A 21,994-nucleotide genomic window follows, 5' to 3' on the forward strand; every position below is an offset into this window, starting at 1 on the left:
GACTAAACAAAGGAAAGAAACCTATAGACAATATTATGGAAAGGGTAGATGAAGATGAGGTGGGAGATACGATGCTGTAAGAAGAATTTGACAGAGCACCGAAAGACCTAAGTTGAAATGAGGCACCTGGAGTTGGTGATAGTCCCATAGAATTATTGAGATCTTTGAGAGAACGTCCTGTGACATAAATATTCCACCTGATATACAAGATATCAGACAGGCAAAATACACTCAGACGCCAAGAAGAATGTGATAGTTCCAGCTCCAAAGAAGGCAATTGCAAACTGGTGTGAATATTACCGAAACATCTGTTTAATAATTGTGGATGCAAAATACTCTCTCTAATAATTAACAGAAAAATTGGAAAACTGACAAAGCTGGCCTCAGAAAGGTCACTCCGAGTTGCAGAGAAATGTAGCGACACACGAGGGTACGCCGAACCTCTGACTCGGACTGAAGAAAGCGAACCTACATTTACAGATTTTGTAGATTTAAGAGAAATCTTTTGACAAAGTTGACTCTTGTAGTTCAGAAGGTAGCTGGGATAGAATATGTGGAGCAAAAAGTTATGTGGCTTGGAAAGCAGGTAGAGACAGAGTTGTTATCTGTGCATTGAACAAGCAGTAACGGAGGGAAAAGAGGGTGAGGATATGAAAGGGAATTAAAAGTTGTGGGAGAAGAAATAACAAACTTATTTATCATATGGCACACGGTCGCAGCATGTATCCTAATACAAGTACAGTAGTAATAAATAGGAATGTAGATGTGCATCCCTTGTAACAGACATAGCAAATATCACATAACAAACAGACAGAATTAAGTTATGTAGCATGCAAGACAAGTTGTTGACTATAGATTGATGTCCAGATCTCGTATCCGCTTCACAGCAAGAGGTATGGCTCCTACAAAGTCCTCGGCTGCTCCACCATATTTTCTTATAGTGCACACTTTCAGGATAAGATCCAGTGTCTACTCAGGTGCCTCACAGTCACAGCACAGACTGTCCACAAGACCCCACTTATAAATTGTCACCTCACATCTCGTGTGGCCGCTTCAGGTACCGTCGAGTGTATTCCAGTTTTTCTCTCGAAGTCTGTCTCGAGGTGTCGATTGCAGGACGGTGACTACTAACAGAGTTTTTGCAATCCTTTTTACACACGTCTTTTAGGTTAGCTGTTATTGCATATTGGCTTCTTTGATTTAGAGCACGTGTGAAGGGGGGATCCAAAAACTGTACCATTCTCCTTCAAAATGCTGTCCGTGTACAATAATGCAACTATCCAAATGCTTCTGCCACTGCTGAAAACAGTCTGGAACTCTCGAGATAGGATACTGCTCAAAGCTGTTATGTTTTCTTTGATGTCATCCACCTGCCGAAACGATTTCCTTTCAGAGTTTGCTACAGTCGAATTCATTTGCTTTGTTCACTGCATGTATTGCTTTAAATCGACAGTGACCACGTCATATTGAGTACCTTCCCCCCCCCCCCCCCCCCCCCCCCCCCCCCCCCCCCCCCCCCCACTGTGGATTCGACAAACTGCAACTGTGATTTAAACTGGCGTTTATCTGGTAATAAATATGCAACAAGTCGCTTTTTTACAATTTATTCGACCACGAACATGTTTTCGAGCCACACAGTACGTAGCTACACTCTGTTTTACACAGGCGCACACGATGTAAACATCTAATGTTTATTTGTGTACATAACGTAATAATGTGCGTTACAAGAAGCAATCTGATGTGAATACCACAAGGCAGTGCACTCGACACCAGCACTGCATCTAGCTGCACTCGGTCCACAAGATAATGTCTCTGTAACGCTTCCATCTGAAGATAACATCTACATCTACATCTACATCCATACTCCGCAAGCCACCTGACGGTGTGTGGCGGAGGGTACCTTCAGTACCTCTATCGGTTCTCCCTTCTATTCCAGTCTCGTATTGTTCGTGGAAAGAAGGATTGTCGGTATGCCTCTGTGTGGGCTCTAATCTCTCTGATTTTATCCTCATGGTCTCTTCGCGAGATATACGTAGGAGGGAGCAATATACTGCTTGACTCTTCGGCGAAGGTATGTTCTCGAAACTTTGACAAAAGCCCGTACCGAGCTACTGAGCGTCTCTCCTGCAGAGTCTTCCACTGGAGTTTATCTATCATCTCCGTAACGCTTTCGCGATTACTAAATGATCCTGTAACGAAGCGCGCTGCTCTCCGTTGGATCTTCTCTATGTCTTGTATCAACCCTATCTGGTACGGATCCCACACTGCTGAGCAGTATTCAAGCAGTGGGCGAACAAGCGTACTGTAACCTACTTCCTTTGTTTTCGGATTGCATTTCCTTAGGATTCTTCCAATGAATCTCAGTCTGGCATCTGCTTTACCGACAATCAACATTATATGATCATTCCATTTTAAATCACTCCTAATGCGTACTCCCAGATAATTTATGGTATTAACTGCTTCCAGTTGCTGACCTGCCATTTTGTAGCTAAATGATAAAGGATCTATCTTTCTGTGTATTCGCAGCACATTACACTTGTCTACATTGAGATTCAGTTGCCATTCCCTGCACCATGCGTCAATTCGCTGCAGATCCTCCTGCATTTCAGTACAATTTTCCATTGTTACAACCTCTCGATACACCACAGCATCATCTGCAAAAAGCCTCAGTGAACTTCCGATGTCATCCACCAGGTCATTTATGTATATTGTGAATAGCAACGGTCCTATGACACTCCCCTGCGGCACACCTGAAATTACTCTTACTTCGGAAGACTTCTCTCCATTGAGAATAACATGCTGCGTCCTGTTATCTAGGAACTCCTCAATCCAATCACACAATTGGTCTGATAGTCCATATGCTCTTACTTTGTTCAATAAACGACTGTGGGGAACTGTATCGAACGCCTTGCGGAAGTCAAGAAACACGGCATCTACCTGGGAACCCGTGTCTATGGCCCTCTGAGTCTCGTGGACGAATAGCGCGAGCTGGGTATCACATGACCGTCTTTTTCGAAACCCATGCTGATTCCTACAGAGTAGATTTCTAGTCTCCAGAAAAGTCATTATACTCGAACACAATACGTGTTCCAAAATTCTACAACTGATCGACGTTAGAGATATAGGTCTATAGTTCTGCACATCTGTTCGGCGTCCCTTCTTGAAAACGGGGATGACCTGTGCCCTTTTCCAATCCTTTGGAACGCTACGCTCTTCTAGAGACCTACGGTACACCGCTGCAAGAAGGGGGGCAAGTTCCTTCGCGTACTCTGTGTAAAATTGAACTGGTATCCCATCAGGTCCAGAGGCCTTTCCTCTTTTGAGCGATTTTAATTGTTTCTCTATCCCTCTGTCGTCTATTTCGATATCTACCATTTTGTCATCTGTGCGACAATCTAGAGAAGGAACTACAGTGCAATCTTCCTCTGTGAAACAACTTTGGAAAAAGACATTTAGTATTTCGGCCTTTAGTCTGTCATCCTCTGTTTCAGTACCATTTTGGTCACAGAGTGTCTGGACATTTTGTTTTGATCCACCTACCGCTTTGACATAAGACCAAAATTTCTTAGGATTTTCTGCCAAGTCAGTACATAGAACTTTACTTTCGAATTCATTGAACGCCCCTCGCATAGCTCTCTTCACACTACATTTCGCTTCGCGTAATTTTTGTTTGTCTGCAAGGCTTTGGCTATGTTTATGTTTGCTGTGAAGTTCCCTTTGCTTCCGCAGCAGTTTTCTAACTCGGTTGTTGAACCACGGTGGCTCTTTTCCATCTCTTACGATCTTGCTTGGCACATACTCATCTAACGCATATTGTACGATGGTTTTGAACTTTGTCCACTGATCCTCAACACTATCAGTACTTGAGACAAAACTTTTGTGTTGAGCCAACAGGTACTCTGAAATCTGCTTTTTGTCACTTTTTCTAAACAGAAAAATCTTCCTACCCTTTTTAATATTCCTATTTACGGCTGAAATCATCGATGCCGTAACCGCTTTATGATCACTGATTCCCTGTTCTGCGTTAACTTTTTCAAATAGTTCGGGTCTGTTTGTCACCAGAAGGTCTAATATGTTATCGCCACGAGTCGGTTCTCTGTTTAACTGCTCAAGGTAGTTTTCAGATAAAGCACTTAAAAAAATTTCACTGGATTCTTTGTCCCTGCCACCCGTTATGAACGTCTAAGTCTCCCAGTCTATATCCGGCAAATTAAAATCTCCACCCAGAACTATAACATGGTGGGGAAATCTACTCGAAATATCTTCCAAATTATCCTTCAGGTGCTCAGCCACAACAGCTGCTGAGCCAGGGGGCCTATAGAGACATCCAATTACCATGTCTGAGCCTGCTTTAACCGCGACCTTCACCCAAATCATTTCACATTTCGGATGTCCGTCAATTTCCTTCGATACTATTGCACTTCTTACCGCTATAAACACGCCTCCCCCTTCACTGTTCAGCCTGTCTCTGCGGTATACATTCCAATCTGAGTTCAGGATTTCGTTACTGTTTACGTCTGGTTTCAGCCAACTTTCTGTCCCTAGTACTATATGGGCGTTGTGATCGTTTATTAATGAGAGCAGTTCTGGGACCTTTCTATAGACACTCCTGCAGTTTACTATTAGCACATTAATATTGTTATTCCCTGTTGCATTTTGCCTACTCCTATCTTGCCGCGTCTCAGGAGGCGTCTTGTCGGGCCTAGGGAGGGGATTCTCTAACCTAAAAAACCCCCATGTGCACTCCACACGTACTCCGCTACCCTTGTAGCCGCTTCCGGCGTGTAGTGCACGCCTGACCTATTCAGGGGGACCCTACATTTCTCCACCCGATAGCGGAGGTCGAGAAATTTGCACCCCAGATCTCCGCAGAATCGTCTGAGCCTCTGGTTTAAGCCTTCCACTCGGCTCCAAACCAGAGGACCGCGATCGGTTCTGGGAACGATACTACGAATAGTTAGCTCTGATTCCACCCCGCGAGCGAGGCTTTCCGCCTTCACCAATTCCGCCAACCGCCTGTACGAACTGAGGATGACCTCTGAACCCAGACGGCAGGAGTCATTGGTGCCGACATGAGCAACAATTTGCAGTCGGGTGCACCCAGTGCTCTCTATCGCCGCCGGTAGGGCCTCCTCCACATCTCGGATGAGACCCCCCGGCAAGCAGTGGCAGTGGCGCGAAAACATGTTCACGGTCGAATAAATTGTAAAAATGTGACCAGTTGCATATTTATTACCAGATAAACACCAGTTTGAGTACTTTTTAACAATTACGGTATCGCAGGTCAGAACTTCACGTAATGTACAGGGCACTTAATGCAGTTTTTAAGTAGGGTCAGAGATAACGAATGTAGCGCCCCAGACACGATAAAGCTTAGATTGACAATGTAGGAAAAGATAGTTTCTGCTTACCGTAAAAGTGATACATTAAGTTGCAAATAGGCACATTTAAAAGGCACTTCCACATAAGCTTTCGGCCACAGCCTTCGTCAAAAAAGGAAGAGAAGTGAAAACTGTTCATCAGATTCTGGCAGTTCGGTCCACAGTGCAACTATCACATAGGACGGAAGCACAGAGGAATGCTGTCTGGTGATTGTGCAGGATCGAGAATGCTGACGGGTGCGGTTTCAGGTGGCTGTGGGGCAGGGAGGTGCGGAAAACGGAGAGGCGCAGGGAAAGTTGTTTTTTTTTTTTTTTTTTGTGGAAACTGTTGGGTGGAGGATGTGAGGACATTACATTACTGTAGGTCGAGGCCGGGATAATTCCCGTCTGCGCAGTTCTGAAAAGCCGGTAGTGGAGGGGAGGGTCCAGACGGCTCAGGTAGTGAAGCAACCATTGACATCGAGTGTGTTACGCTCGGCTGCACGTTGTGCACGGGGTCGGCTACTTTGCTCTCGGCTACAGTTTAGTGGTGCCTGTTCATCCGGGTAGGCAGCTAATTGGTAGCCGTAACAATGTAAAAAGCTGTGAAATGACTGTGACGCAGCTGGTTAATGACACTGTTACTTTCACAGATGGTCTCCCCACTGATGGTGTAGGATAAACTGTGACAGGGCTGGAATGGCAAGTTGTGGGTGGGAGGGTTGGGTAGGTCTTCCACAGGAATACGGTCCTCGTGGCAAGGGGCTGGGATAGAGAGTGGCATAGGGAAGGACTCGGAAGTTGTGGAGGTTGGACAGACGACCACATTCTTTGTTAGGCCTTCGATTACCTAGCATCGTGCCCTGAAATGAGGCTCTTAGACCGATACATAGTTTCCAGTCCTATGTTTCTGCACAGCTTCTCTGTGATGAAAATGTGACCTACATACATTATCTCTCTCAATGATTGACACAGAGGCACTTGTAAGTCACCCAGGCCACTTTATAACAATATAGTGGAGACATTGAGTCACAGGCAGGCATTATTCCATCCTGGATTTTCCAATCCACTTTATCTTAAGTGAAATTTGGTATCGAGTCAGGATAGCTAATTACTATAAAATGTTTACATTACCGATTACGGTACACTGTTATGGTATGAATATTTTTCAAAAAATTTGAATTATAGCTTCTAGCAAAATATAAGCATTTTTCACAGCAAAATTTGATAATCTGAGAGAGAAGTACGTTTGCATAATCTTAAAATATTGTCGCGTAGTCTCGAAATACGGGACTGGAATAATGTCCTCGTTGCTCCGTCCTCCCACCCATTACGAAGATGGGGGAGATTGGGTAAAGTGTAACATTCATTTATCTCTCAGTATGGTATTTTTGCCATACTGTAAATCACCAGTAACTAAAACACGCTGGTGTTTTATACAGTTAATACCAACATTTCATACGGATGTTTCACATTTTAACGATGAATTTGTATCTGCATAATCGTGTTACACCTCATTCCACCCCTACCCTCACCTCGTTTTGCATTCTTCTCCTTCCAGTCATCACACTAACAGTACCGAATTGAAACTAACTTCGCTTTCACTTTACAATTTGAGTAGCGAAATCCAATTTCCCCCCCTGTCTCTCTCTCTCTCTCTCTCTCTCTCTCTCTCTCTCTCTCTCTCTCAAAGTCTGTGGCAATGAGATGCTGAAACAATTAATACGGGTATTTTATAGTAGTTAGTGATCCCGACTTAACTAGAAACATTGACAAAGACGAGATGGACGACGTGACTTTCGAGTGACATTTTGTCGATCATTACGAGGAAAAAATGTACGTAGGACTGTATATTTCGTATTTGCAATTTTCTAGTCGTAGCTCGATAATTCGATCGTACGTTTCGAAATGGTAGTGGATCTTTTGACAGGGTAGATTGACAGTAAAGTAATCGCTTCGTTTATCTTCCACTTGTCGACATATTTACACTTATTTATCCGTACGCAGGACGAGTGCCACGCGGAAGGGAAGCTGCCGTCGGCACCGGAAATGTCGCCCTTCGCGACGCCGACTCCGCCTCCTCTCCCGCCTCCCGGCACGCCCTCCCACACGCCGCCCGCCACCCCGCAGAGCCCGAGGGTCGCCGCGCAGTCGCCCTACCAGCACCAGCAACCCGTCGCGGCGTCTGTCATAGCTCGCCGCCCGACGCCCTCTCCTCCTCAGCACCAGCAGAGTCACCACCATTACCAGCAGCAGCTACAACACCACCAGCAACAACAACAGGAAGAAGAATTGCTCCAGAAGCAGATGCAGAAGACGTCTCCGTCCTCTTCGGCACACGAGACGGCGCACTTGTCGTCTAGGTAATCCGAAATCGTTTAACTGTAGCCCAATTAAAATTACTCGTCTCTAGAAGCGTCACCGCCTTGGAACTGAGTTTCTCTGACCGGAGCTTACTGTGACACGGCAAACTGTCGGACACCGTTCGGTGGAACACCGGTTGACTCGCAGTCTCGAAGTACTGTGTCGCAGTCGACACTTACGGGACGAATGTCGTCTGAGGAGTGCGATACTGGTGCCGTCACCGACCGGGAAGTGTTTTGCCTACGTGAGCAACTCACCTTGCTGAAGAATAGCCGGCAGCCGTCGCAGATATGCCGTAAGGCTGTGTACGAGTCGTCGACAGGCGTGTCGTTTGAATCGGACCTTACGTTTGATCGTCAGTAGTTTGGGTTTTATTCGTGGCCCCCCACGTCGATGATCCCCACCCGATCTTAACGAAACATTTCCGTAACACTCTCGTACTGATCGAGCTGACCGGTAACAAATCGAGCGGCACCGCTCTGAATTGCTTCAGAATCTTCCTTCGGTGTGACACAATAGGAGCCCCTGTCTAGCAGTACCGGAGAACGGGCTGCACAAGTATTCTGTACACAGTCTGTTTTACACTTAAAAAGCTAGATTTTCTTCCCAGAACTGCACCTGTAAATCAACTTCTCAACTTTCCTACCACTGAATTTATGTGCTCGTTGCACTTTGTTTTCTTTTGTAATAATTAACTTAGATATTTGATTAACATAAGTGAGTCCATAACATAATGTTAATGTTGTATTTGAAAATGGCTCAAATTTTTCTGCTCCCAACACCTTTTACATAAATCTTTTGACAGAACGGCCGAGTGTCGAGTAAGGATCTCCGGTGTGTGAGACGATGTTTAGATGAAGTCTCTATTTGACAAACCTCGATCTGTGTGCTCTACTGAGGCCAGCAGACTTGTAACTTCAAATAATTCGACGTCAGATATAGGTCTTACATCTAATGTGGCTTTACGGCAACAAAAAGTATAGCCTCGAGGCTTAAGTTTATTCCCAGCTGCAATATGAAACACAGGTTCTCATTTAACTGAAACAGTTTAACTAAAACCTGGTGCCACCTTATGTCATTTTGCCGCGGTCACCTACGTAATGAAAATATAGTCGATTATTCGGTACTAACTTGTTACGTGAACTGTATACCATTAAATTACGTTCACTGGATACGGTATCCCCTGTCGCAGATCTCTGAGTCGTGATCCCTCAGAGGCCAGAGACCGGCCACCCGGGAGATGCGTACACCCGTACGTCGCCCTGCATCGCCCACGTCCCATCTCGGACACGCGGGAACATCTGGAATGTTGTGCAAACCCATTACTGGTAGTTCCGACATAAAATCATTATAAATCATAAATAAAATCATTATGGACTGTAAATAACTCTAAACGTAACTGTTTTGAGCTACACTCGATTGTATATTACTCCGACACTGTATGTGGCGACGTTTGCAATGTAATTTACCCATGCTAATTTGTACACTCACAATCTAGTTGTATTTCGAGCTAGTCTTCATTCGGACAGATAATTCTTCCCGAGTTGTCCGGATTCCCTCCACAGTCAGCCTCTCTTCCTCACACATCTGTGTCACTGTCACACAATCTCAGGCTCCTGCACACCCTAGCACACAGCCGGTCTGTGTTCACGTGGGGAGAAAGTAAGCGGTCCTATCGCACTCTCCACTCTCGATGTTATCTTTGTCTCCGGTCGACACTCGTAGTCCGGATTGACGTATGTTAGTAATATGCAATGATGTTATCAGAGTTATGTAGCTGATGCAGCTCTTTCTGTTCTCAGGTGTTTAGAGTTTGACTCCAGATCTGTCACTTAATTTTAGATATCGCAAATTGTCGTTCTGTCATCTGTAGTGAACTAGAGAAATTGTTATAAATGTTTTATCAATATAAGTAATTTGTTGTTTACTTTTTCTTACAAGTAGTAGTTTGTAACAGAGCTGTGTGTAACTGGCAGTAATAAAAGGTAACTTCAGCTCTATAGCTCTATTCCAGTTACTTGATAGTTGACACTTCACAGGCTGGAGGTGGTTTCCTCCAATCAGAGTGCTCAGCATCCCACCCCATCTATTCTCTGTAGCCAAACTACAATGATTGGTCAGCTCACCTTGTCCGGCTTTCTTTCTTGTTGTGTTTTGACCCCAAATCCTCGATCTGAACTTTAATTTCGTATTTAATCACACATGATAAGAACAAAACTCTCTCTCTCTCTCTCTCTCTCTCTCTCTCTCTCTCTCTCTCTCAGCGTGTTAATGATATAACACGTGTTTCATACACACACTAACCGAACAATACGAGATCCTTCCATGCTAAATGCGGTTAAGCATTGTATAATTATTAATATCACAGAAATTGACTTAGTATAGAAAAGTTTCACATGACATTACGTGAAGCAAAATTATTGAATGCTGCAATTCATCATTGCTACTGGAATATGAGAGTCAAATGTAACAACTTCACCCATTGTAGTGTAGTGGTTGTAGTTTCGAAATTCACAATACACAGCAAAAATTTTTTGTTGCTATATCTAATCAAAAGATTCTCATTATAATTTCTATCCAATTAATTGATTTGAACATATTTTTTTTAATTTGTAATACTTCATTATGTCATTTTTGCTGTCAAATTGACTTTTTTATTTGCCTTTATTTTCCTTCCTATCATTCTTTTTTCATTTAGAAACTGCCTGTATCATCTATTATCTACAATCAAGTGCCAACTGGGACTGTTCATCGGTTTGATAAGTGTCAGTTTGTGTAGCCAGTGTGAAGATAGTTTCAGGTAACCAATGAATGAATGAGAAGAATTGCAGTTTGTTTTTTAGTGCTGAAACTGGAAATTTTCTGTCTTTATTTGGTCTCTAGAGGTTTGTATTAATAGCTGTGAACAAAGTGATTGTGATTTTGGTTCTGCTGCTAATTTTTGACTGCTATTTTCCCTCGATACATTGCACATGATTGAATGATCTGGCCTTGTAACATTAACCAAAACGGCCTTGCTGTGCTGGTACTGCGAACGGCTGAAAGCAAGGGGAAACTACAGCCGTAATTTTTCCCGAGGACATGCAGCTCTACTGTATGATTAAATGATGATGGCGTCCTCTTGGGTAAAATATTCCGGAGGTAAAATAGTCCCCCATTCGGATCTCCGGGCGGGGACTACTCAGGAGGACGTCGTTATCAGGAAAAAGAAAACTGGCGTTCTATGGATCGGAGCGTGGAATGTCAGATCCCTTAATCGGGCAGGTAGGTTAGAAAACTTAAAAAGGGAAATGGATAGGTTAAAGTTAGATATAGTGGGAATTAGTGAAGTTCGGTGGCAGGAGGAACAAGACTTTTGGTCAGGTGATTACAGGGTTATAAATACAAAATCAAATAGGGGTAATGCAGGAGTAGGTTTAATAATGAATAAAAAATAGGAGTGCGGGTTAGCTACTACAAACAGCATAGTGAACGCATTATTGTGGCCAAGATAGACACAAAGCCCACGCCTACTACAGTAGTACAGCATTATTGTGGCCAAGATAGACACAAAGCCCACGCCTACTACAGTAGTACAAGTTTATATGCCAACTACCTCTGCAGATGATGAAGAAATAGATGAAACGTATGACGAGATAAAAGAAATTATTCAGGTAGTGAAGGGAGACGAAAATTTAATAGTCATGGGTGACTGGAATTCGTCAGTAGGAAAAGGGAGAGAAGGAAACATAGTAGGTGAATATGGATTGGGGGGAAGGAATGAAAGAGGAAGCCGCCTTGTAGAATTTTGCACAGAGCATAACTTAATCATAGCTAACACTTGGTTTAAGAATCATAAAAGAAGGCTGTATACCTGGAAGAGTCCTGGAGATACTAAAAGGTATCAGATAGATTATATAATGGTAAGACAGAGATTTAGGAACCAGGTTTTAAATTGTAAGACATTTCCTGGGGCAGATGTGGATTCTGACCACAATCTATTGGTTATGAATTGCAGATTGAAACTGAAGAAACTGCAAAAAGGTGGGAATTTAGGGAGATGGGACCTGGATAAACTGAAAGAACCAGAGGTTGTAGAGAGTTTCAGGGAGAGCATAAGGGAACAATTGACAGGAATGGGGGAAAGAAATACAGTAGAAGAAGAATGGGTAGCTCTGAGGGATGAAGTAGTGAAGGCAGCAGAGGATCAAGTAGGTAAAAAGACGAGGGCTAATAGAAATCCTTGGGTAACAGAAGAAATATTGATTTTAATTGATGAAAGGAGAAAATATAAAAATGCAGTAAATGAAGCAGGCAAAAAGGAATACAAACGTCTCAAAAATGATATCGACAGGAAGAGAGACCTTTGGAGAGAAGAGAACCACTTGTATGAATATCAAGAGCTCAGATGGCAACCCAGTTCTAAGCAAAGAAGGGAAGGCAGAAAGGTGGAAGGAGTATATAGAGGGTTTATACAAGGGCGATGTACTTGAGGACAATATTATGGAAATGGAAGAGGATGTAGATGAAGACGAAATGGGAGATAAGATACTGCGTGAAGAGTTTGACAGAGCACTGAAAGACCTGAGTCGAAACAAGGCCCCGGGAGTAGACAACATTCCATTTGAACTACTGATGGCCTCGGGAGAGCCAGTCACGACAAAACTCTACCATCTGGTGAGCACGATGTATGAGACAGGCGAAATACCCTCAGAGTTCAAGAAGAATATAATAATTCCAATCCCAAAGAAAGCAGGTGTTGACAGATGTGAAAACTACCGAACTATCAGTTTAATAAGTCACAGCTGCAAAATACTAACGCGAATTCTTTACAGACGAATGGAAAAACTGGTAGAAGCCAACCTCGGGGGAGATCAGTTTGGATTCCGTAGAAATGTTGGAACACGTGAGGCAATACTGACCTTACGACTTATCTTAGAAGAAAGATTAAGAAAAGGCAAACCTACGTTTCTAGCATTTGTAGACTTAGAGAAAGCTTTTGACAATGTTAACTGGAATACTCTCTTTCAAATTCTGAAGGTGGCAGGGGTAAAATACAGGGAGCGAAAGGCTATTTACAGTTTGTACAGAAACCAGATGGCAGTTATAAGAGTTGAGGGGCATGAAAGGGAAGCAGTGGTTGGGAAAGGAGTGAGACAGGGTTGTAGCCTCTCCCCGATGTTATTCAATCTGTATATTGAGCAAGCAGTAAAGGAAACAAAAGAAAAATCCGGAGTAGGTATTAAAATTCATGGAGAAGAAGTAAAAACTTTGAGGTTCGCCGATGACATTGTAATTCTGTCAGACACAGCAAAGGACTTGCAAGAGCAGCTGAACGGAATGGACAGTGTGTTGAAAGGAGCATATAAGATGAACATCAACAAAAGCAAAACGAGAATAATGGAATGTAGTCAAATTAAGTCGGGTGATGCTGAGGGAATTAGATTAGGAAATGAGACACTTAAAGTAGTAAAGGAGTTTTGCTATTTAGGGAGTAAAATAACCGATGATGGTCGAAGTAGAGAGGATATAAAATGTAGACTGACAATGGCAAGTAAAGCGTTTCTCAAGAAGACGAATTTGTTAACATCGAGTATAGATTTAAGTGTCATGAAGTCGTTTCTGAAAGTATTTGTATGGAGTGTAGCCATGTATGGAAGTGAAACATGGACGATAACTAGTTTGGACAAGAAGAGAATAGAAGCTTTCGAAATGTGGTGCTACAGAAGAATGCTGAAGATAAGGTGGGTAGATCACGTAACTAATGAGGAGGTATTGAATAGGATTGGGGAGAAGATAAGTTTGTGGCACAACTTGACTAGAAGAAGGGATCGGTTGGTAGGACATGTTTTGAGGCATCAAGGGATCACAAATTTAGCATTGGAGGGCAGTGTGGAGGGTAAAAATCGTAGAGGGAGACCAAGAGATGAATACACCAAGCAGATTCAGAAGGATGTAGGTTGCAGTAGATACTGGGAGATGAAGAAGCTTGCACAGGATAGAGTAGCATGGAGAGCTGCATCAAACCAGTCTCAGGACTGAAGACCACAACAACAACAACAACATTGCACATCACAGGATAATGCTTATGTTAGGACACAAGTTCAAATTCAGAGCTACAAGTTTGCAGTTCCGTCACCGGTCACTTAAAATCGGCTGTCGACAGGGCATCTAGCATTTCAGTCATACCTCGTAACTGCCACTTCTGACATCGAACTGCATTAAACATTAACGGCATTTGTGTTGCGAGCCGCTGCGTTTGTCTGCCACCTATAACTGAGCGGTAGCCTGCAACTGATGTGGCAAACCTGTAGCAGTGAATGAGAACGTCAACTGACAAGTAATTTTATTTGGACTGTAGAAAGTTCTGCCACGAATGGGAGACCGTTACACAGGTAGGGGAACACTTAGACGACACACGTGTAACGGCCATTTTTTCTGCTCCCAACTTACAGGCTCCCCCCGTACGGGTTAACTCCGACATCGCGGGCTACAGGTGTAAGCGTCATAGCCAGCACACCTCGGATGTCGGCATCCGAGCAGTCGGGTGTTCCGAATGCCGACGAGAGGAACAGGGCGGAGCCGAGACCGAGTGTCCTCGAAGGCCCGGCGGCGAGGCAGCTGGCGGACGTAGAGAACTCGTTCAAGGTCAGTCCCACTGCGAAATCTTGTGACAGTGACAGTGGTGGTAGCTGTGCAGTATTAATATAGTTTTCATTTGTTTCAGGTCATACATTCCATAGTTATAGAAGCAAAATCACAGAGTTCGACCCAACAGCATTCCGAAACGAGACCGACCGTATTCGCCGTAGCCGAGAAATCGCGCGCTCACCTTCAGGACGAGAATCTGTCGGCACCGATCCCGCGGTCTGAAGAAAACGTTTCGGTTCCCGTCTCTCCGGGACCGGTTTCGCACAGAAGTCGGCCCGTCGACGACCGTTTCCGGTCGGCAGTTCCCACGAGTAGCCACACGGTCGGCGTCGTTTCTCTCGACAGACGACTCGCGCCCGGGCCCGGCCCGCCCTACGAGACCGCGCGGGCGGATACGCTCGCGACGGGACCGGCAAACGTCGAACGGCGAGACTCGGAGCAGGCGATGAGAGCGTCGGTCCTGGGAGAGCAACTGCGCGCCGCCGCAGCTGCAGCTGCAGAGCGGTCGCGCTCCCTCGACTCCGAGCCCGGTGTCGTCCGTTCCGTGCTGGAGAGCCGCCTCATTGGGCAGCAGCAGGTAATTCGTATTTCGTCATCATTTAATTTATCCTTTTGTTTTTGTAATAATGAATCGAGGGCAGTTGTATTTGTAAAGGAAGAAACAGTATAGTTACTGCTAAAGAGTCTACCTCTGCATTTTTTCATTCTCTTATTTCTGACATACCTAGAAACTTGTGCTCCGTACCTCAGTCACACAATTAGGCTGCCATTGCCTTTTGCAGTGGCATTGCGTGATTTATTTTGTAACCACATTTGCACGAATGTTCTGTACACTGGTCTGACTGTAGTGAATTTTTGTACTTCTAGAATTATTTTGAGAAAGAAACATGATTCTACATAATCGGTGATGTACAGTGCACAACAAAGATCTGCCACTACATTTCTAGGAAAACTGGAAAGAGAGCAAACAGAAACACCAAACAGTTTATCCTGATAATGAAAATCGAGTAATTTTGAAAGGAGAAAAGCTAACGCAGAATGAAAATACGTGAGCGACAGAGCAAAAATAAATAGTGAAATTAAATAATACTAGAGATCCTGTGACTGTGACCCCGTGTTTAGGCACTCGATGTTGTGACTTTATAGACCTTAGCAGGCACTCAGTCTGTCTATTTGGAACTAATACACCTCTGTACATATTCTGATCTCGATTGATACGTAGGCTGTATTTGGTATACAGTTTCTTGAAGTTAACACTTTCCATTAATTTTGCCATCTGCTACAGATAGACATAAATGTATGCAGTAACAGCTCCGTACGTTTGCAGATAGCTCGATAATGGCCGTGGCCTGAATTCAGCATATAACAACTGAAAATAATGTCTTTATAAATAGTCTTTAAACATAGCAGTGTTGTGATGTACTATACGTGTACATATAATGTCCTCGAGGAAATGTAACTCGTCCACAAAGGAAGAGCCGTAGAAAGAACTTTTTCAACTGATTCTTTTGTATCGTTCATCTATATGAGATGGTTACGAGGACTGATAGAAGAGATAGAGAGAGAGAGATCCAATGAAGAGCTGACACATTCTGTCACGAGATCATTTTAGTTGTCGCAAGACCGTTACAGAGATACTTAACAAACTCCAGTGGCAGGCATAGCGAGAGAGAGAGGCATTGTGTATCACATGGAATTTTGATAATGAAATTTTAAGAGAGCTTTTCCGGGAAGAGTCAGACAACGTATTACTTCCTCCTACACGTGTCTTCCGAAATGACCACGATGAGAAAATTTGAGTAGTTGCCGGTAACAAAGATGCTTACCGGCAATCATTCTTTCCACGTGCCATTTGCAAGTGGAACAGGGAAGGGGGACGACTTATCGGCACCAGAAGTACCGTCCACCACACACAGTTAGGTGGCTTGCGGAGTATAATGTAGATGTAGAACGTCAATGCTGCACTCGCCTTTTGCCATCCAGTGACTCTACTATTACCGGATGTGAGACAATAGAAGTACGTGTGGTGCAAAATCTGATTACCGTATTTACTTGAATCTTAAGCCGCACTTTTTTTCCAGTTTTTGTAATCCAAAAAACCGCCTGCGGCTTAGAATCGAGTGCAAAGCAAGCGGAAGTTCTGAAAAATGTTGGTAGGTGCCGCCACAACTAACTTCTGCCGTCGAATATATGTAGCACTACACAGGCATGCTTTGTAGGCACAAAGATAAATACTGGCGCCAAAACCTCTGCGTCAGTAAACAAATTAAAAAAAAAAAAAAAAAAGGTGGAAGATGAGCTTTTTTTCTCCGCCCCGAGTTTCGACCACTGCATTTTCATACATTATCCAATGAAGTAATTACAAATTCCGTATTGTTCATCTTCCAATGTGGCAGAATTTCAATGTAATACGAAAATCCCACTGGCAAGACTGGAATGTTTGCCAATATGGCCAACTCTATGTTCTGAATTTTCTCCTACCTGTGAGAAGAGATGGCTGCTAATAGGAACCTGATGAAATGTGAATCACATGCAGTATTCTCTTCACCATAAGAATAATACGAATATAAACATTTTGCCATGTATTTGTTTGTGTTTGCTGCTATCTCATTTAAATCCTGTCTGCCTAATAAACTACGAAACTAGAGTGAGACAACAGCAAACGCGGAAGAATATACGTATCATTTCATGTTTATATTTGTATTATTCTTATGCCTAATAGTGATACAGTCAGAAATGAAGCACGGCAACTGACTAGATTTTTAAATCTAAGATGACTCTAATTTCTGTGCAGAATTTGATGTACTAAAGAAGCGGCCGCAAAGATTTTCAAACGGAGAAAAATTTTCGCCCAAGTCTCGTTCAGAACATGTTCTATCATACGCAGTCTATTATTTGGTTCTTGTTGATCATTATCAAAGAAAGCAGCAGTGTAAATAACAACAAATAGGAGTCTCTTGCCATTGTTTCGCTAATGAGACGATTCCTCTTTTTTAATTGAAAGTGGCGGTAGCGCGGAGCGCACAAAGCAAGCAATGCCGTGAACGGTGACAGGCTGTAGACACGCACTATCAGAATGCGACAAACAATGCATGACACAGTACAGTAATGCATTTTCAGCTTACAGTGACGTAAACACCTATAACAAAGAAAACTGCACTTATCAGATCAAAGCAAAATAAGCATTCGATTCAAAAAGCACGTGAAAAAGGAGAGTACCCGTATAAATACGGACGGAGTGCCTGACGCATAGCAATGGCTACCAGGTAAAGCTTAACTGCTAAGCTTACGACTCAAACCAAACTACTGTAGCTGCATCGTAATTCATTCGACCTAAATTGTGTCTCATATTACAATAGACCAACTTTGTTTCGATTTGGAGATGCGCCCTAAAACTTTTTTCTCCCCTTGAATTTCGAGTCTCAAATTTCAGGTGCGGCTTAGATTCGGGAATTATTTTTTCCTTTATTTAGAGTCTCATTTTTCAGGTGCGGCTTAGATTCGAGTAAATACGGTAACAGTCTTTTCTAGGTGGATAATGTGTGGAATCCTATTATCTCCACAATTTGCTCTAATCGAAGACTTCGGAGTACACCGATTGCAGCTGTGAGCAGCAAACCCGAGAACAGGTGAGTTCCGCAGTTCCGCCGTCGGTGACGCTGCCTGCCGGGTAGTGCGGTCTGTCGGTCGTCATGGTCTCGGAGCGTGTGTGGAATACTCGGAGTGCACAAATTTATTTTGGAACGCTGACATCTCTGACAGTCTTCGACAGCTCACCTGAGGATGACTGACAGGTTCCCAGTTGAAGTGTCATACGTTTAAAAATGACCAGCTGTGAGGCAGAAATTTCTCAGAAACTTTACCAACCGTATAGTACCCGTAGATGTGCGGACGGGAGGGCACACGTGGGGAGAGCGGTCGCTGGAGGGAAAGTGAAGCCCACGCTCACATGTGTTGTAAATATTGAGTGGTGCCATTCAAACAGGTCTACTGTCACATCTGCTTTGGTTAGTAAATCCGCTGAAAATGCGATGTCTTATTTTTACCTGTCATGTTAACCATTTGTAACATACACAGAAGTGTCATGAGTGATGAATTTTGAGTAAAACCTACACATTTCTCTTGTTGCCATGTGAAAATTTGTTTCTTTTGCCAAAACACAGCAGAGTTTATACAGTCTCATCTCACTAACGTGTCGTGCTGACACAGTTGCCAGAGAATTCTGAAGTAGTGGCTTATTAAGTGAGGACAAGTAAGGTCAACAGCTTATGAAAAAGTACATATTCACTAAGAAAGGGGGGGAGGGGTAATGTCTTCACTTATGTTGTTCCAAACCCATGGCATTTGTCATTTCACCAGCCAACGATGGCCCGTAAAAATTACACTCTTTCGTCAAAAAAAGTCGGTAGTTAGTGGAATAACATGGTAGATACTGAAGTTTTACGTAGTGACGATATGGCAAAATACTCTCCTCTTTGTGTGCTATCATTTGCCAAAATCTCATTTTGATATCTGAAACTTTATGAAATATTGGGAATGTTGTGGATTGTTGTGGCTTTATTGCTGGCGTGACACGATCGCAAATGAGCGTGCTGTGTCAGATCAATTTTCTCCAGATTGATGACAGATAGATATCTCTACCCAAGTCTAAAAATACTTTAATTTGTTAGTTAAGTTTCATAAGCAACAACATATTATGTAATACACAGCAAACGCAAAATCGTAGCGACCTCTGTTTTTCATTTCAAACTTTTCTGAATTTTGCACAGTGTCTTACTTCTGTGTAACTGTGACAGTTAACGAAATGGTGTACACGTCATCATGAACGTAACACATGAGAATAAAGCTATAAGTAAAGCAAAAATGAATTTTTTTTCCTAATAGTTTCTGTAAAATCGTTCGAGAAAGACCGCAGGGCATGTACCTCGATTCTCTCATTGCTGACTGGCCGAAAGGTGAAAACACTTGTCAGCATCCCCTTCCGAACAAATGACCAAACTCGTCGAGCGCATCGAATGTAAATTGCTCACTGCGACCTCGTAACAGTGAGGTCTGCACTATTAACTGGGGTGAACTCTGCATCTGACACCTATATTTGTTGCTTATGGCATGTAGGCCTATCCAATTTTACAAATTATGATCCTCACAGTCATTGTGTTCAACAAAATGTGTAGCAAATTGTATGTAATTAGCTTGCCGGTAGATGATAGTTGCTGGCACTGGATGGTGAAATCTAACCCAGTCTCACTAGCAAATTTTTAAAGGGGGGGGGGGGGGGGGGGGAGTACCTGGATTTACTAGTACTGATGTATGAGCTGGAAACTCCACAACGGTCCAGGGATATATAAACAGGTGATAGAGTTTTGTATTTTGGAAACAAAAGATGAGTACTATGTTATTTGCAGAAAATTTTATTTCTAAAGTAATTCTCACAGTGCCGAGTAAGCACCTTGCAGATTTTGTGTATGACGTAGTCACTTATCTCGAAACAGTTTGACACAAAGACAGTACAAACTTCATCATACATATCTGCAGGTCCCGACTTCAAGCCCTCAGATGCACCACCACGTTGTTCCACCGCCCACGTACAGACCACTGCAACAACAACAACAACAGCAGCAGCAGCAACAACAACAACAACAGCAGCAGCAGCAGCTGCTGCAGCGGGCCGGTGCTGCCCCTGTGACTTCGCGCAGCGTGTCGACGCCATCGCCTCTGCAGCAGCTGCCGGCCGTGTCGTCACCGGTCCATCAACAGCCACGCTCTGCCGAGCAGTCTCCCGGCTCTGCAGTGCACCAGTACGTCTCTGTCAACACGTATGGAGGTGTCGTCAGGTAGGTAGCCGCAGAAATGTATGACCGTTGCCATTTTCTGCGAACGCACCGGTACCGATGGTCAAATGTTACACTTCATGTCAGGTCTCCCACTATTTGAGGCTCTTCTCATTCAGAATTGTGTTTATTGGTTGCTTCTACTCTCTGATTTGGGTAAGAATGTTATGTCATTCTGATATACAAAATAAAATAAGTACGAAACCGTACATGAGAGATGAAGAGACGTAGGTCCAATTTTGCTTAATGTTGTGAAATAGTCACGAGAAGTGTACCCCAGTGTCACAGTGGCCCTGAATTATTTTCTGGAGAAGTTGCCTGAAAATAGAATATTTGATAATGAAATTGGACCCTCATGTATTACTCATTTTATTTCATTTGTACAAGACCTCAACTCTGAACTGTATGTGACATCAGTATATTAAAAAAACTTTCATACAACAGTATTAATTTTTGCACAGAATTGTGGCCCAAGGAGTAATCAGAGGAAATTCTGCGATCACCCAAGCTTCTGCTGCAGAGTTAGCAGTGGCCGACCGCTGCTTTCTGCCAGTAGTTCGGCTGTTAATCTGAGCCATGCTGATGAGTATTTTTACCCTGGATGTACAAATAAATGCTGTGTGAGTTAAACTGGGCCAGGTTTCTCATGCATCATAACTGCTGGTAGAGGGGGGGGGGGGGGGTGTTATATTTCCTCTAACGAAATTGAATGCTTTTTATAGTGACAACAGTCTTTTCAAGTTTATGTTCCTTCAAAGGTTATGCTTTGTTGGTCCTTATGTTGATTTGAAAAACTTCAGCTGAAGAAGGGAGGAAGTGACTGGAAAAAGTAAGTGTTCCGACAGGATACAGTCTAATAAATAATTTAATGAGAAAAAGAGCAGAAACTGTGATGGAAGTCATTGAAGGAAAGTGAACGCGCAAAGGAGGAAAAAATATAAAAAAACTACTAAAATTGTAAATGTAGGGGGAAAACTGTTTATTAATACAAACAGAATTTGTGGGTGTTATTTGTGTAATTTTTATAATTCAGAAAATGTAGAAATGCAGTTCAGTCTCATGAAGACAGAAGAACACATTTAACGTTATTATTATTATTATTATTATTATTATTATTATTATTATTTAATTTACAAATATAAAATGTCAAATAGTTCTCTTGTGTATGAGAGATGATCTGTAAAAATATTTTCGACATCAGGTATGAAATTAAAGATAACAAAATGAAAGGTACGTATAATATGCAAGAAGATTTAGGACAGTACCAAATTGTGTGTCCACATCCACTCAAACTGGAAATCGGAGGAACTCATAGCTCGCAGGTGAGGCCACATGGCCCAGATAGAATTGCTGTACGACAGCATGGAAATGGAAGACGTACATGGCAAAGTGGAACAGAGCTCATGTGCCCATAACAATCTGTTATATTGGTTCTCTCTTGTAAGATTTTTGTTAAAATAGCAGGCTCAGTTGGAGAAAAGGCAGTTAACTTGTAAAGAATTTAGTCACAATTTTGTTTTTGTTGTTATGTCATTATAATGTAGACAAATAAAACGAGGGTCACTCCAAAAGAAAGGCACACTATTTTTGTAAAAATACAGTTTTCATTCTGCATGTGTGAAAGTTTTACAGTGTGTAGATACATCCTTCCAGCTTGTTTTCAAACTTTGTTCAACCTGTTCCCTGAGTGGCGCTGTCACAGCATGTCTTCAAGATGGCTGCTACACTTGATGTTCATTAGAAGCAATGTGCTGTCATAGAATTCCTGTGCTGTGAAAACGAGACAGTGGGAAACATCCACATGAAGTT

General features: G+C 43.0%; 1 protein-coding gene across 1 annotated transcript in view; it reads left to right on the plus strand.

The window, feature by feature from the left end:
* LOC126109551 (histone-lysine N-methyltransferase 2C-like) overlaps positions 1-21,994 on the plus strand; it is a 417,507-nt gene that overhangs the window by 266,117 nt on the left and 129,396 nt on the right. The window contains exons 52-55 of the mRNA XM_049914567.1: positions 7,368-7,723; positions 14,159-14,351; positions 14,431-14,931; positions 19,890-20,188. Of these exons, the coding sequence (XP_049770524.1) occupies positions 7,368-7,723; positions 14,159-14,351; positions 14,431-14,931; positions 19,890-20,188 (1,349 nt within the window). The remainder of the gene's footprint in view (positions 1-7,367; positions 7,724-14,158; positions 14,352-14,430; positions 14,932-19,889; positions 20,189-21,994) is intronic.

This window comes from Schistocerca cancellata, chromosome 12, assembly GCF_023864275.1.
Source record: "Schistocerca cancellata isolate TAMUIC-IGC-003103 chromosome 12, iqSchCanc2.1, whole genome shotgun sequence".
Classification (NCBI taxonomy): domain Eukaryota; kingdom Metazoa; phylum Arthropoda; class Insecta; order Orthoptera; family Acrididae; genus Schistocerca; species Schistocerca cancellata.